General features: G+C 35.9%; 2 protein-coding genes across 2 annotated transcripts; one reads left to right on the top strand and one right to left on the bottom strand.

Moving 5' to 3' along the window:
- Positions 1–575: 575 nt before the first annotated feature.
- Positions 576–4964, top strand: LOC129456964 (protein Bouncer-like). Its single transcript, XM_055228095.1, has 3 exons — positions 576–643; positions 3334–3498; positions 4732–4964. The coding sequence occupies exons 1-3, from the start codon at positions 589–591 to the stop codon at positions 4962–4964; spliced, it is 453 nt and encodes a 150-aa protein (XP_055084070.1). The 5' UTR covers positions 576–588.
- An 855-nt stretch (positions 4965–5819) lies between these two features.
- Positions 5820–15870, bottom strand: msh5 (mutS homolog 5). Its single transcript, XM_033981257.2, is given in 26 exon segments — positions 5820–5937; positions 6004–6077; positions 7440–7577; positions 8655–8801; positions 9358–9432; positions 9659–9808; positions 9880–10006; positions 10080–10198; positions 10298–10365; positions 10441–10528; positions 10595–10675; positions 10753–10862; positions 10931–11003; positions 11068–11196; positions 11936–11998; positions 12082–12220; positions 12845–12890; positions 12963–13045; positions 13122–13157; positions 13642–13751; positions 13869–13990; positions 14773–14826; positions 14995–15075; positions 15567–15600; positions 15602–15691; positions 15790–15870. Coding segments are annotated over 26 exon segments (2436 nt in total).

The following is a 15870-nucleotide window of genomic DNA, read 5'->3' on the forward strand; positions in this document are numbered from 1 at the left end:
ACTCTCCACAGGAAAAGTTAAATAGTGCATTTCTAAACAAATCAAAAGTGCTCAACTCCCAGGCTTCTTCAGTTTATTATTCAAAAGTGCTCATATCTTAAAGGTGCTCTATGTAACCTTTCAAGTGGGAGGTCCGCCACTAAGGAGATGTTATTGCTTTGCCTGGAATGTTCCACAGAGTGACATTAAACTTATTCATCTCCGTGGATACAAGCAAGTACTTATATCTTAAAGGAGCTCTATGTAACTTTTTGAGTGGGAGTTCTGCCACTATGGAGATGTTATCGCTTTGCCTGGAATGTTCCACATTCCATTTCCATGGAGACAAGCAAGTGGTGGACCCTCTAACAGAAAAAGTTACAGTTAATGCCTGAATTCCATCCATTTTTACTTTGTAGTTGTTGAATTTTGCTGCGTATATTCAAGTATTCAACAAAAACACAACTCCACTAGCACCAACTGCAGATTTGAACAAAGACTATCGTGAGACCATCAGGTGGGCCCTCACACTAATCCAATTTGAGCTCTACTTCCTGTCTCCTTAGCAGGACTCATGCTGCTGTCAATGGAACCAGTCACTCACAGAAAATGAAAGCACAGTTTTTCTGGTTTGTCGCTTTTACGATGCTCTCGGCTCTGCAAGGTAAGACTGTATATATTTGTCAGTACTGTGACCTATTTATGGGTTTCAACTTCCTGGTATATGCAACATTTTGAGGACTTTTTCCACTCAAAAGATATATTTTGTTTCAAATTGTTAATCGCTAAGGCAACGGTTGTAGTTTGTGATCATTCTGAAACCCATGGATTAGGACACAAAGATCCAAAAGAGTAGTTTCATTATTATGAGTACTAGGATGTTGATACATGCATTTCTGATCTATATAATGATTTCTAGGTAATTTTTGAGACTTAAAATGTTTAAACATGCTTCAATAAAAGATATGCCACGTATTTACTATAGATACAAACTGATATCTTCTATTTATCTTAAAATGTAATGAGCTAGTCTATAAACCACTTAAATTTAAACAGTGATTGCTAAGTGGAGAAAAGTTATCGCAAAACTAATTCCATTATGCAATTAAACCACATGAAAGTCCCTTTATAAATAACAGTTGACATGTATCAATGTGAGAGTTTGTCCCCTTTTCGTTATTCTCCTGAGCTGGCAGCAGCTAACAAGATGAGAGGGGATAAGGATTGTGAGCCTTACTGAACTACATCTTACCCGAGAGATTAGCGGTTAGCAACAGTACTGAACTCGACTACTCAGCCCCAGTCCAAACAACGCCAAACGCCAAATAGTAGTATGTCCTGAACAAGGTGCACTATGTCACTTCTGTCCATAGAAATATTATTGCTGTGCCTGGAAAGTTTCATAGCATGGCATTAAACATAACAATCTCCTTTGAGACAAGCAAGCCAAGTTACAGGTCATATCTGTGGAGGTGCTCCCGCTCAGAAAGAATGCATGTTTTTCAAGGTGTTGTTTCAGTGATAAACAGTTGTAAATAAATGGAATATAGATATACATTTGATACTATACTGTAAGCATTTCAGGTAAGGCAATAATATCTCCATGGAAACAAGCAGGTGGCATATCACAGAAAAGTTACATAGTGCACCTTCTGAAATAAATTGGAAACAGTAAATTTTTACAATTGTTGTGTCACTGGGCAAGACACTTCAACCACCTTAGGTGTGTTTGATTGTGAGATTTGTGGTAGCCATGTTTTATCAATCTGCCCCAGGGCAGCTATGGCTACAAATGTGATTGGGAAGTAATAGACAAAAAACATCAAATGGTTTACACAACTGTGCACTGTACATAGCTTTGAACGTCCTGGTAGATGCAATTCTGAGGACTTTTTCATTCAAAAGATGTAAAGATGTTTTAAATTGTTAATCACTAGGGTAATCGCCCTAGTTTCCCATCATTATGAAACCCATGCATACGGTATACAGTAAAGTCAGTGCATTATGATTATTAGTGTGCCTTCCAACTGTTTTTGTAAATGCCCATTTCATAGTGATAAAGCTATTGTGCTGATCATAGACTTCCAGAAACAATTGGACAAAAGGAGTCCAGATGGAATAAAGTCATAATCAAGCCCCAGCCTAGCAGTTCTGCTGGTGTCACTTAACGAGTAAACAATATCTGATCAGTAACTGTGTCCAACGACTGATTACGTAACAATCTGAAGAGCAACAATGACCACAAGCCAAGAAAGTTCTCTAAAGTGCATATGCCAGGTTAGGCTAATAACAATACTAAAACATAGTTAACATAATTATATTTAAGATTTTACCATTTATTTTTAAATTTTGATGAGGTTTATGATTTTACTTCCCGGTTGGAAATGGGCTTCAGAAATTACATACATAGCGGTAATTACATAACTGTTGCCTAGCAACCTACCATACTGTTAACAAAGGCCAACACAAAATTACACTGTACACACAATAGTTATTAATGAGACTAATACAAATAAGTGACAATGACTGTATTTTGTTAAATGCGAGTTAAACTATCAGAAAAAACAGTCCCTGTATTTAGGAGGTATTTTTTGGTGTTGATGACATAGGTTATTACCATCCTGTACTTTTCTTCTCAACTACTTTTTCTACAAACTGTCACTTAAATGCAGTGGTGGAAGGCAACAAATTAAAAGTAGTAGACAGAAGTACTCTACTTAAGTAGATGTTTTAGGTATCCATACTTTACTTAAGAATATTTTACAGTGGATACTTTTTACTTTTATTTCACTACATTTGAGAGCAGCATTTGTACTCCACTACATTTTGAACAGGACTGAAAAGTAAAAAGTACTTTTCATATGATTTAAGGGGTTATTTTTACCATGTTTGTGGTAACATTTTGACTGAACTTGACTTGAAGTTTTCGAGTTCAAGCTTCGGTTTTGAGCAAAAAAATAAATAAATAAAAAAAAATACAGAAAATATTAAGAAACTGATTCATATTGCAACTGCTGACCAGAATCATTTTTTAAATACATCGATTAACAACACTTATGTGAAATACTTTTACTTTTAACTCTTAAAGTACATTTTTAAAGGGGGACTTTGATATTTTTACTTAAGCAGATTTTTTCATGTGATACTTTTACTTTTACTTGATTAACTTTTTACCTCTGTATCAGTACTTTTACTTCAGTAACAAAATTGAGTACTTCATCCTCCACTGCTTAAATGATGTAAAAAATCATAAATATTTACCACAGCTACTATCCCACCAAACAAAGTAACAATTAAAAATCATGTCACATGCACTTTAGGCATGTGAAATAAGTTGTGCTTTGTTAGTGTCAGGTGAGGAAGAGGAGCAGCTGGAGCAGATGATGGCAGCGGCGGAGTTTGAGGATGAAGATTCTCTGGAGTGTTTCAGATGTGACCTGGGCTTTTGGGACACGTGCTACACCACCAAAACTAACTGCAGCCCCACAGAGCGATGCTACACGGGCCGTGGGAAGGCAGGTGCGTAGGTCACGATAACACATTTTGAAGTGCAATATATTGCTGAAGATAAAATTGAAACCAATTTATCCCACTGACAAAATAACCCCAAACTAAATATACTATACTGTAAAATAAGTAAATAAATAGCAGAATGAAACACGTTTTTGTAGTTAGCTATTTATTCCACCCTCTACAGTTCACAGTTCAAATCACACCATAGTTCAAAAACTTACCAAAAAGTGCCCCATTAGTACAAAGAAAAACTACCTACGATAAATATTGACCCCAAAATGTTGTTCCATCTATCGTGCATTAAGCAATAAATCAATATAGTAATTATTGTGACAGGCCCTACAGGTGCGCCTACTGCTAAACTTCTAGAGCTGTGGACCCTAGAAGTAAATATTTAATACAAGTTTCATGTGTAATGCTTTAAACGCATATTGGATGAGGTGCATCCTGGTTCAGACTAGTGTTGTTGCAATACTGCCATTTCAAACTTGGATTTTGCCTGATTAAAACTAAGGTTAATTTATTATTATTTATCTGAATAATAATTGACAGATAATCATAAGAGAGAAATCCTATAAATGCCTAAATATTTGTAACTCAGTACCCAATACCCATGACCGATTTGATATCAGTTTCACATTTTCATTCTTATTCAGGAAAGATCAAATTTTCTCTTATTTTTTCAGTGCTGATACTAAACTGAGTATCTTGTTTAGACGCTAGTTTTAGTATTTGAGAGCTCTAGTTATGATTAAGTCCAGGCTTATTATAGTCTAGTATAGTATGGTATGGTCTGGATTAAGTCTTGATTTGGGCCTGGAACTATTTGAGTTAAATATTTGTTATCACTTAGACTCGATGGTACAGATGAAATTATATACATTAACACAGAGACATATAAACTCACTGGTATGGAATTGTCACTGTATTAACCCCACAAGATAATAGTTATTTCCTTAGTATGGGGAGGTCTTTTTGTCCTATCTTATAGTATTTGCTCATTTATTTTGGACTCAGGAGAGCGCTCACTTAAAACTTTTAAAATTGCAATATCCTAATAAAGTGCAATATTGTAATATAGTTAAATAGCTATAGACCTAGTTGAATCTCTGCTAAAGCTAATGGTATAGTAAAATGCACACTTTGAGTTAGTCTTGCATTTCTGCTAGCTACAAACTTACTTCTTCCCAGGCTCATGTTTTATTTAATGGTTCTGCTCTCCCCTTGTCTTTCTGACAGCGGACGTCCTGGATGTGAAAATTCTGGGCTGTGCAAAAGCTGAAGAGTGTAACGTCATGACAACAGTGGAGCTTTACCCCAATCAAACCATCTTTACAATGACCAAGCACTGCTGTGACACGCCGTTCTGTAACTCAGCCCACACCCTCCCACGAAACTCACTACCACTGTGTGTTGTGGTGCTCCTCCTGTCTTCCTGGTTTCTAAATGGGGACTCAATGGGACTGCACTGAATGAAGGACAATATATTGACCGATGTGAGGAATTTTTTATATATGTAGGTATTGCAAAAATGTCCCAGTATTTAGCGCAATGTGTTTACTGTCGTGTCTTTGCCTATTTTGTGTGTCAGATGTCTTTTTCATGCATAAATATTAGTTCAAAGAGGAGAAATTGATCTTAAGACAGCTGTATAGATACACTGTGTAAGTTTTTTTTTTTTTTTTTACAATTTTGCAATTTGTTAACTAAGCTACAACTGTGTAGCTACAACTAAGCTACAAATTTGTGTATTTTCTATAGATAGATGTCAAATAGCAGTAATAGGCCAAAACAAGAAATTTCAGATGTTGGAATAGGCTGGGGAAAAAAATCCATATCAGACCATTTCTACTGAACAGCTTTGGTTCGTTTGAGCCAAAGAGATGAGTCTATGAAACGTTATGGCTGTTTTATATCTGTTTTGTAACTGATTTAATATTGTGGTTATGTTGATTGTAATAAACTATTAACTGCAGATAATAGATTTGGGGCAATATATTTTTTTGTCTTTAATGATAATGTGTATTTTAACTACAGGTCAGAAATATGCTTAAATGTGCCTATAAATGTCTTGGTTAAAGTTCAAGAAATGCACAAATGACTAATGTTAAAAATGCGGAATTATCACTGCATACCATCATACATGGTTTCTGTTATTTTTTAATTTTATCAACTCTTTTTGCAGCTTTTAACAATTTTGTTATGCAATATTTTTATCTAGCATAACTTCAAAACAACACTTTTATCTTGTAGGGGACAATTTGCACACCTCTATCCAACTTACTGATGGCAGCAACCAAGTAAACAAACAAGTATGTTTAAATGTCTCATCTGTTCAGCAGTTCACCAGCAGAGGGCAGGAGTTCCTCTTTCAAGAATCGCTGGACATCTAGACTTTTGTCATCCAGGTCCAGTTTGAGGAACATGTCCACTATATTCTTACACCTGTAAGAAATTGTGTGTAAATGTACGTGTGGACTTTCTGTTACATTTGTGCTGTGTGTGTATGACCTGTTTGCCTTCTCGTCACATGAGGCCTTGTCAACACATTTGATAGTCCTGCCTGTCCGGTACAGTTCGGAAACCTGAAAGAAGAAATGCACTTAAACTAACAGTCAAAAGTTTGGCCACACCCCCTCATTTAGTGTTTTATTTCTTTATGTTTACTGCTTCCTAGATTTTACAACATGCAGAAGGCATCAAATATACATAAAGTCTGTTTACAATTAGAACAATTTATTACAAAGGCAATTGACAAAATATCTTAATCAGACCTGTTCTATTGTACTCAAAGTTTTTTTTGTGCTTCATTTAATACACCTTTATAGGGGCACCATTAGTCGCATGAAGCACATCAAGATGGTCCTCGATTTCTTGCCATGTTCACTGTAGCATGGCCTCATCAGTGTTTGCAATAGCATCCGTTATCTTTTGCTTTAGTTCAGTAATGTATCTTTGTTTGATACATGATATCTTTAACATAGTGCCATAGAAACAGAATCATGAAAAATGCAGACTCCAATGTGAGAAAACATTTATAACCACTGAGTCCAACTGAACAAATCGGGTTAATATATCACTTACCTTATTTTAATGCTTCCCCTAATTTTTTTTTTTTTTTTTATGTTTTATATCTCTTGCTTTGTTGACAACACTGCAAAACCTTGACCTTCCCTCAAAGAGCTTAATAATGAAGTCTTCCGAAATGGTTTTCATTTCATAGGTATGGATTGTCAAGATTAAGAAATACCAAAAGTGCAAAGCAATGATCAAAGTTAAGGGTGGCTATTTAAAAAGAATAAATGCTAAACAAGTTTTGAGTTATTTTGAATTTATTTTTTGTTTGCTACATTCCACATGTGTTCATTCATATTTTCGATGCCTTCAGAATCTGCAATGTAAGTAATCATGGAAATAAAGAAACAAAAATAGAAAAGTGTGTCCAAACTTGACTGGTAGTGTAGTCAAAAATGTTAGATGTAGAAAGAGGAGATTGTGAAGAAGAAAATGGATAGATGGATGGATAGGATGGATGGTATTTTCATAAAGTTACTAGTAACTTCAAAAAAGGGACTGCCTGAATAATGAATAGTTAATAATGAATTGTTTTACTTGTATTACATAAAAACTTGTATTACATAAAACATTTTCTTATGTGTCACCATAGGGCAGTTCATTTGATTGAATTTTTATTTTGCTCCAATCAAATAAAAATATTGTATATAAAAAAAAATCTTTCTGAATTTTATGACTGCTTTTTTGCCCCTCAAAACCTGTAGCAAAGACAAATCACTACCTTACTTTTCAAACATTTAACGATAAATCATAATATTCATAAATAATTGTTTCAAATAACTGATTGATGATTTCAATTATTTTTCAATTATTGAGCAGCTCTAGCTGGGTCTCAAAAGAGAGCTATGTGAAACATATTAAAACCTATTTACCTCCACTCCCCTCTGAACCAGGTTTGTTGGCAGCCCCGCTAATGTGGCTATGTTGGCAGCGTAACTGGACCTGCAGATCCCCTCTTTCAGTTGGTAGAGAAATACTAACTCATCCCCGTCCAGCGCAGTCTCCAGAGTCTAAAACAAACACACATGTTGGGTTTCAATCCTTTTTGGGGACATTACATTGACTTACATTCATTTCCTGGTGACTGATCCTAACCATAATCATAGTCACTACTTGTCTAACCTTAACCTTAACCTCAGCCCTAACCTTAACATATTTTAAGCCATATTTGAACATTAAATCATGTTGATCAAATAATAGCTTAGGTTGAGTTTTACATGCTTTTTGGGGACATACATTTCCTGGTAACTGATCCTAGCCTTAACCTATTTTTACCCATTTCTGAACTTTATATCATGTTGTTGATCTAATAATATAGGATTCACGTCACAGGGGCCAATTTTTGTCAGATTTTTTGTTTCCCATAACTGTGTATACAGATTTTAGCCCCCACAGTGCGATAAATACCTGCCCCATACAATTCTACAACCAGCTAGTCCTTATCACACAAAACATATAACTTATAAAACATTCTCCAAATTGGCCATTTGGAAGTGTTAGCTGTCACTTTGCACAGTTCTAGAGGTGGGCGATATTGGCGAAAATGAATAACTCAATATTTTTGGACTCTCCTGATGAAAATAATAAGTTCATATTCTTGCAATCTATCAGATATTCTTTATTGAGATTCAACACACTCACTATACATACAACACACACACTATACACACAATACACTCACTATACACACACAGCACACTCACTATACACACAGCACACTCACTATACATACATACAGTTATAGTTAAATTGAAGTTAGAAGTTAAAAGCTAAACCAACAACTCTTCAATATAAAAAATGCAATTTAGTTATGTATGATGACATATCTGATCCTTGAACAACAACTGTTTTAAAGCTTTGAAAATGCTACCAGTGTTGAGAGCTCTCGTATTTGAGCAGGCAGTGTGTTCCACGTCTCAATGAGTATTAGAGTTAGTTTATTCACTTTTAATTTGTGTCAACTTTTTGTAGCTTTTTAATGTTTTACTATGAGCAATATACTCGACACTTTAATTCTGTTTACCTTCAAAACTAAAATAAGTCATAGTTTCACCCAAAATGCCTGAAGATATCTATTGTGTTTATACCAGCAGAGAGAGCATCTCAGAGAAAGGCAGAAGACCCAGCTGCAGCAGACTGTGGAAGTTAGTGGCCAAAAGCAGATGAGGAACATCCACTGGGGCCTTTTTTAGCCAAAAGGAGATCGAAGCAGCCAGCAAGGACAGCCCATCCACCTGGAGCAGAGAACACAGGTGTACACTGGGAATGCGGACTGACAGTTGTTGTTGTTTTTTTTTTTGTTTTTTTTTATTGATTTTTTGCTTTTGTTTTGGGTTTTTTGGTTAATGTTGTTCAATTATTTACATAATTTAATACACAGGCTGAAGCAATGCTTGCATGTCCTATCCTATTAAATGAAATTCTTGTACAGGATACAGAAACAGATTTATAACAAATTCACAAGCCAGCAAAATACAAATAGTTAGCATACACAAAAGTACAGCGCTCCACTTTAGATTTACTTTTGATAATCACTAATAATTTTATATTTGAGACATTTTTTTATATATTATACATAATTTGAATTAGTTGATTCCATAACTTTACACCAATAACTGAAACACATCTTGATTTGAAAAATGTATAAGTGATTTACTGAATCATGATCTCAATTTGGTGCAAAAATGTGATCTAGGCTCTAAGAAAATCCTTTTTCTCCTTCTGCTCTGAGTACATATGGCACAGATATTATACTGTCTCTATCGTTTTGAATATGGAACTTGTTCTTACAGTGTTAGTCCCTTTGCCAAACTCATCAATGAGCACAAGTGAGTTGCCAGTGCTGCTGTTCAGAGCCAGAGCCATCTGCAGAATAGAGACAAAACTGTTATTTCACTGTAGTGTTTGTTATCTGTGTACTAGAGTGCACTGGCTGCTCTGTGGGCAGAAACAGCTCCTGACAGTGACAGGTGCAGTGTGGGAGTGGAGTTACAGGACAGTGTTCAAAATGCATAAGCCTCTCACTGCTCCCACACAGAGAGGACGTCTGTGCACTGTATAGACTGCGCATATATGGAGAGTGTGAATGTACCTGGTTGAGGTCTATCATGAAGGTGCTGAGGCCCACGGACACAGACTCTCTGCTCTGCATCCGACTGAAGATCCCATCCACCAACCCGATCTCTGCTTCTTTAGCTGGCACATTTGAGCCGATAAGAGCCATAAAAACAATCAGACCAACCTGCCACAACAGGGGCAGATAAGTACAAAACTCCTCCTAATGATAGAAGAGAGTCTACTACAGAATGAAACCTGTTTGAGATAGATGCTTTTCCCAGATGAATTGGGGCCAGTGATGATCTTGACTCTGCCGTTAAAGTCAGTGCTGTGAAAAGAGTTGGCCACAAACACCGGAGAACACAGCTCCAACAGTGGGTGTCTGCAAAACATACAGAAAATAGGTCTGAATATAATAGGAGCATGAATGGGTTATTTAAATGTTCATTTATTACCGTCCATTTGTTATGGCTATCCTTCTGTGATTAGCTATCTTGGGTGAAACATAGCCATACTCTTGAGAAGCACTGCTCATTGCCATGAGGCAGTCTAGCTCAGCAGAGAGCTCCAAAACCTTCAGAATGTATTTTACAACTTTCATCCAAACAGTTTTATAAAGGACTGCAATAAAAATGACCATTATCTGTGGCTACTTTGGACTGGTGGCACTAACCTTGTAGAGGGATCCACTTCTTTCTAAGACAGCATTCTGCAAATGTGTCATGATGGCCGTCTCCATGTCTGAAAAATATAGCAAATTAAGACATTAAAATTATGTTTAAAAAGACTATTGATGTATAACTTTTGGATGCAGACCTCTGATGTCACAGTGCAGATCTCCCAGGAGGTCGTCTAATTCTTTGGTTCTCTGGCTGCGATAGTGGAGACGGTCCTCTGATAAGAACTACACGACATACACACTAAAGTAAAATTACAATTACAAAAATATGTTCATGTGTTTGTACCACACCATAAAATCAAGTCCTTCTATTTCAAAGTCCTCTTTCTCAATCATGCTGGGCAACCGAGGAACTGAAAGCAGGAATCCAATCTGTAAGAGATTTGGTTAGATAAATGATTTCATATTTAATAATACTGAAACAACCCTATGAATTTGAAAATTCAGACCAGGGGAATATAAATGACACAACAGGATGGGATGCGAGGGTCCAGATGCTCCAGTTCTCGTCTGGCTACATCTGTTAAGAAGTCTGAGAGTCCCATCATCAGTCTTTTCTCTGAAAGACAAAGGCATAATAAGAGGACAAAAACAATCTAGAATTTTCACACTGAAATCTACACTTACTTTCATCAATCTGTGGATCTACATTTGGTTTGACAGTGAAGCGATTCTCTGCTACACTTGCTTCAAAATTAACCTTAAAGATAAAGTAAAGCTTATAACAAAAGAAAATAAAGAAACTAAGTATTTTTCAAACTTACAACTCGGCTGATGAGGGAAGCGACGTGTTGTAGATCATCAGAAAATCCTTCAGAGATATCACGAAAAAGTTTGATGCACTGAGGCAAATGCCTAACAGTGTCTCTGATGCATACTGCAGTGTATACGGTCTGAATAGATCAAAAACACAACTAATGAGCGTTTTTCTGGCTGTTTTTATTTGTATATTTTTGTTTACTCAAACTACAAATGCGTTAAAAATAAACCGCTGAGCCTTTTCATCAGGTCTCAAACTATAATAAAAAATACTTTCACTTTTCAGTCCAGTCCTTTCAATTATAGTGAAGCAAAAGTATCCACTTTAAAATGTACTTAAGTAAAGTACAAATACCTGATATTTTTGCTTTGTTACATTCCACCACTGCATTTTAATACAATATTAATTTGAGCTACGGTGGGAAATTTTGATTTAGTTTGATCAAATTTTGATTTAGAGTAAAATGTCATTTATGTCTTTCATTTAATTTTTAAGTAGTCCTTTTTTGCACAATATAGTTGGCACATTTGCAGTGGCTCAGGCCTAACCCGCCATTTTGTGTGTACACTAACAAATATAACACTTTACCTAAACATTTACAGTAACACAGTGTAAAAGACAAGTAAAATGTCTGCTAACTGATTTTTTATTGATTTTGTTTTTAGACTATGGGATAGAAACTTGGACTATGTAGGATCACCACTGTCTCAATCTCCCTTGTGCCAAATACTGTCATGTTTACTTCATGACCATCAGGCCTGTTATGGATGACCTTTGTAGGACAAAAGACAAAAACATTTGGTTTTGAATTGTCAATTGCTATGTCAATGGTCTTATATTTTCATCACTTAAAACTCATGTATAGGTCCTACTTTATAGAGACTCTGCCAGTCAGTAACTTTGGTATGAGAGAGGGACATCCTGCGCAGAAGAGTCTAAAACACATGAATAATACAATGTACATTATAAATTAGAATAACAAAGAGCTACTGTATTAAGATTATAACTTTGCAATTACTTGGATGTTTCTGATGTTCCGAAGTGAAGATTGGAGCGTGCTTAGGCAATCAGAGTTTTGAGGTGATGTAAAAAAATGTATGACTTCCTGTCTTCGATACAGTACAGCAAGGTCTTGAGTTGGACGCAGAAACCACTGACTAAGAGAGAACACATTTTTATACATCAGCGGAAAAGAATATTAAGACTTTCAAAAGCAATGGTGCATGAAGTACTCAATTTTGTTACTTAAGTAAAAGTACAGATATAGAGGTAAAAAGTTACTCAAGTAAAAGTATCACATGAAAAAATCTACATGTTTAAAATGTACTTAAATAATAAAAAGTAAAAGTATTTCACACAAGTGTTATTAATGTGTTAATGTGTAAATGTAGAGATATTGATTAAAAAAATGACACACATTTTGGTCAACAGTAACGAATACGAATCTTAATCTTAATCTTAGTTTCCTCATTTTTCTTATGAATTTTGTGTATTTATTTTTGTTTTGCTCAAGCCGAAGCTTGAACTTGAAAACTTTAGTCAGGATGTTACCCTGAACATGGTAAAAATAGCATTCAAGTATTTTTTATTTTTCAGTCCAATTCAGAAATGTAGTAAAGTACGAAGTACAGATACCTGCTCTCAAATTTGTTGAAGTAAAAGTATCCACTCTAAAATGTACTTAAGTTAAATACAGATAGCTAAATATTCTACTTAAGTACAGTACTTTACTATTTCTGCTTCATTACCCTTCACCACTGTTCAAAGGTTATGTTTTGTACCGAAGTAATCGGGAACCAAACTTGCATCTGCAGCGATTCAAAATCCCTGTCAAATGTTTATAGAAGATCATTATTTAATGTTGTTTTGCAGTTGTTTTACTTGATTAACTGTGCTTACCATACAAACTGAGGCCTTCCTTTTCACCAGAATTAAGTTTATACACTGATGGATGAAGTTCTGATTTAAAGATCTGCAAAACGCTAACAAGACATTGCATAATATGAAAAAAGTATTTTCTTTTGACTTATTATTTGCATTTTGAATCCACAATCCTACCTGTATGTGTCAGAATCAATCTTGACAATCCCTTTGCTATATTGATGCAAAAGAAATAGTTGAGGCATTTTCAGGTTTTGATATAAATGAATAATAACAAAAGTTGCACTATGTAATTTTTCTGTTGGAGGAGATGGTCTCCATGGAGATGTTATTGCTTTGCCTGGAATGTTGTTAAAGTGGCAGCACAATACCCAGTTACAGGTCAGTGGAGACAACCTCCACACACAGAAATAATGCATGTTTTTTAAAGATTTTTTGAGCAATATAAACACTGGTAATTGCATAAATGGGAGATAGATCCGTTAAAGGACATAGTGTGGAACGTTACATTCCAGACAGAGCAATAACATCTCCACTGAAGTGCAGCACCAAGCAGAAAAGTTTTATAGTGGGCATTTACGTTGCTACACTACAGTAAAGAGGCGTGCAATGGCATTTATGAAAGACTATTTTGTACAAATATGGTGCTAAACCCTGTATGTTTTGATGGATGAATGCCTCTCTGAAGGTACCTTACAGTGTGTAGGCGAGAAGCTGGAGGATAGGAACTCCAACACTGCTGTCTTCCAGTTCAACTCCCACTCGCCTCCTGTCCAAGCATTTTAACAGAGCGCCCAGTGACCTCAGCTACGAACAATGAACACACAGCATAAACAAACAAATATATTATGCAGAAGAATGATAGTTATATAGTTATATTTATGTCTATTGGAGTAATGGCCAAAATGTGAACAGATGGCTCACCATGAGGGGAGAGTCAAAGGAGATGCAGGAGGAGAGGTAGGACATTTTGTCCTTCTCTGAAGCGGAGGCAGGAAGGAAGGGCAGATTGGCAGACAGCAGCCTTTGCTTACCAACCTCCAGACCTAAAACATTAGCCATCTGCTGTAGTTCAATTTCAATTCATTAAATTTTTTGTAAAGTTCACATTCACAACAGCAGCCACCTCTTAGAGCTTAACAAGATCATTGATTTAACCTTGGACCTTGGATATAACAACAACAGAAACAGGAAACAAACAATGGATATCGGTCCCCAGAGTGCCCCCTGTCCTTAGACCCTCCTTATCGGCAAGGAAAAACTCAAATAATCCATTGGGAAAAAGAGACTTGGATGCAGTGCTGTGCTTCAATGAATATAAAGCACTGCAGCAATTTCTAGTTGTTTTATAATGCACATTTTACTAAAATAGCGTAACCATATTTACATTTGAGGTATTACTGAATATCTTGTTTAGTTTGACTAATGTGGCGATGTTTAAAAGTTTTACTTGGTGGTTGGTTGGACATGGGCTGCAATGGTGACATATCATGAAGAGGTACCAGTAACTCCTTTTACCTAGAACCATAGCTTCTGTAAACAAGGGCCAAGCTTGTCTCATGATTTGACAGATAAAATTATTTTTTCCTAATGTTTTAAACTCTCAGAAAAATGTGTTTCTTGTACATAAAATGGTCCCTGAATTTGTGATGGAATTTTGTGTATTGATGACAGGATTCTATTAAAACCTCTAATTTTTCAACTTTTCAACTGGCAGTTAAGAATAAAACTAGGATAAACATTTACCACATGCACTATCCCACCCAATTAAGTAATAAGGGACAACCGTATGAAAACCTGTTACATGGTCTTTTGACCAAATGTTTACCAAAGTCAATGTAGGGATACGTAACCACTTCTGGTTTGCAGTCCGGATTTGAAGCTGAAACATAGAGAGTAGGTAAGTAGGACAAAAACTAAAAAGCTAATCTTATTTCCTTGACCTAGTAACAACTTGTCTCTCTCAGTCGTCTAAACAAAACTTGATATGTCAGTGATTATTCTTCTGATAAGCTTAATGAGATATGCGTACATTTCTTAACTCACTCACCTAGTTTCTGTAAAAAGCGGGTCATGCAGCACTCTTGTTTAGCACTGGTAATAAGTACATTTGGACGCACTTCCTGGACAACTAGGAGCAACAATCATTACAGATAGAGGCATTATTTGATGCTTGTCTCCATGTAGATCTATCTAGCGTTTATTCAATACAAATGTTAAAAAGCAAAAAAAAAATCTTGAAAACATATTGTCTACGCTGCCTCTCCACAGAGCTGGCCTAAAAGTTGCCTAATGGTGTCACTTGATTATGTCCATGATGAAAGATAAGCTTAAGGCCATACTGTGGAACATTTTGGGCAAAGCAAGAACATCTCCACTGAAATGCAGGTGGCAGGCCAGGCACTCCATCAGAAAAGTTATTTGGTGCACCTTTAGGCAGCAAACATATTGTGTTCTGTTTATTTTATTTAAGCTTAATATTGTCTTATATTGTTTAGATATTATATTGTTTTATTAAATAGGACAAAGACTACCGAAAAGCTCAAATCCTGCAACACCTCAAAAACACTATAAATCTACAGTAGAGAACAAAAATGTGTAAAAGAAACACCAATAGCGTACCTCTAGCCACCAGGTGGAGTTCGTGATTGTCAGGATACATCAGTCATGAAGCGTAAAGTGCAGTCTTTGCTATCATAATAACAAAGACCCACCTGCCCATGCTGAGCCAAGACGCTGAGTAAAACCTAGACAGGTAAAACAGAATGTGCTATTTATGTATTGATATGTACTTAATACTATCTCAACATCTCAGTTTACTTCAAATACGTTTTTTAGGCATTACCTCTGGTGCATCCTCGTCTTCCCCCTCGTCAAAAAGTACTCCCCCTCCTCCTACTTCTCTCAGGTTGTCTGAAGCTAGCAT

The sequence above is a fragment of the Periophthalmus magnuspinnatus genome, chromosome 16, assembly GCF_009829125.3.
Source record: "Periophthalmus magnuspinnatus isolate fPerMag1 chromosome 16, fPerMag1.2.pri, whole genome shotgun sequence".
Lineage (NCBI taxonomy): Eukaryota > Metazoa > Chordata > Actinopteri > Gobiiformes > Gobiidae > Periophthalmus > Periophthalmus magnuspinnatus.

Coding starts and splice junctions, on each gene's coding strand:
- LOC129456964 (XM_055228095.1), top strand. CDS start 589: ATGAAAGCACAGTTTTTCTGGTTTGTCGCTTTTACGATGCTCTCGGCT. Junction 644..3,333: donor GATGCTCTCGGCTCTGCAAG/GTAAGACTGTAT, acceptor TGTTAGTGTCAG/GTGAGGAAGAGGAGCAGCTG. Junction 3,499..4,731: donor CACGGGCCGTGGGAAGGCAG/GTGCGTAGGTCA, acceptor TCTTTCTGACAG/CGGACGTCCTGGATGTGAAA.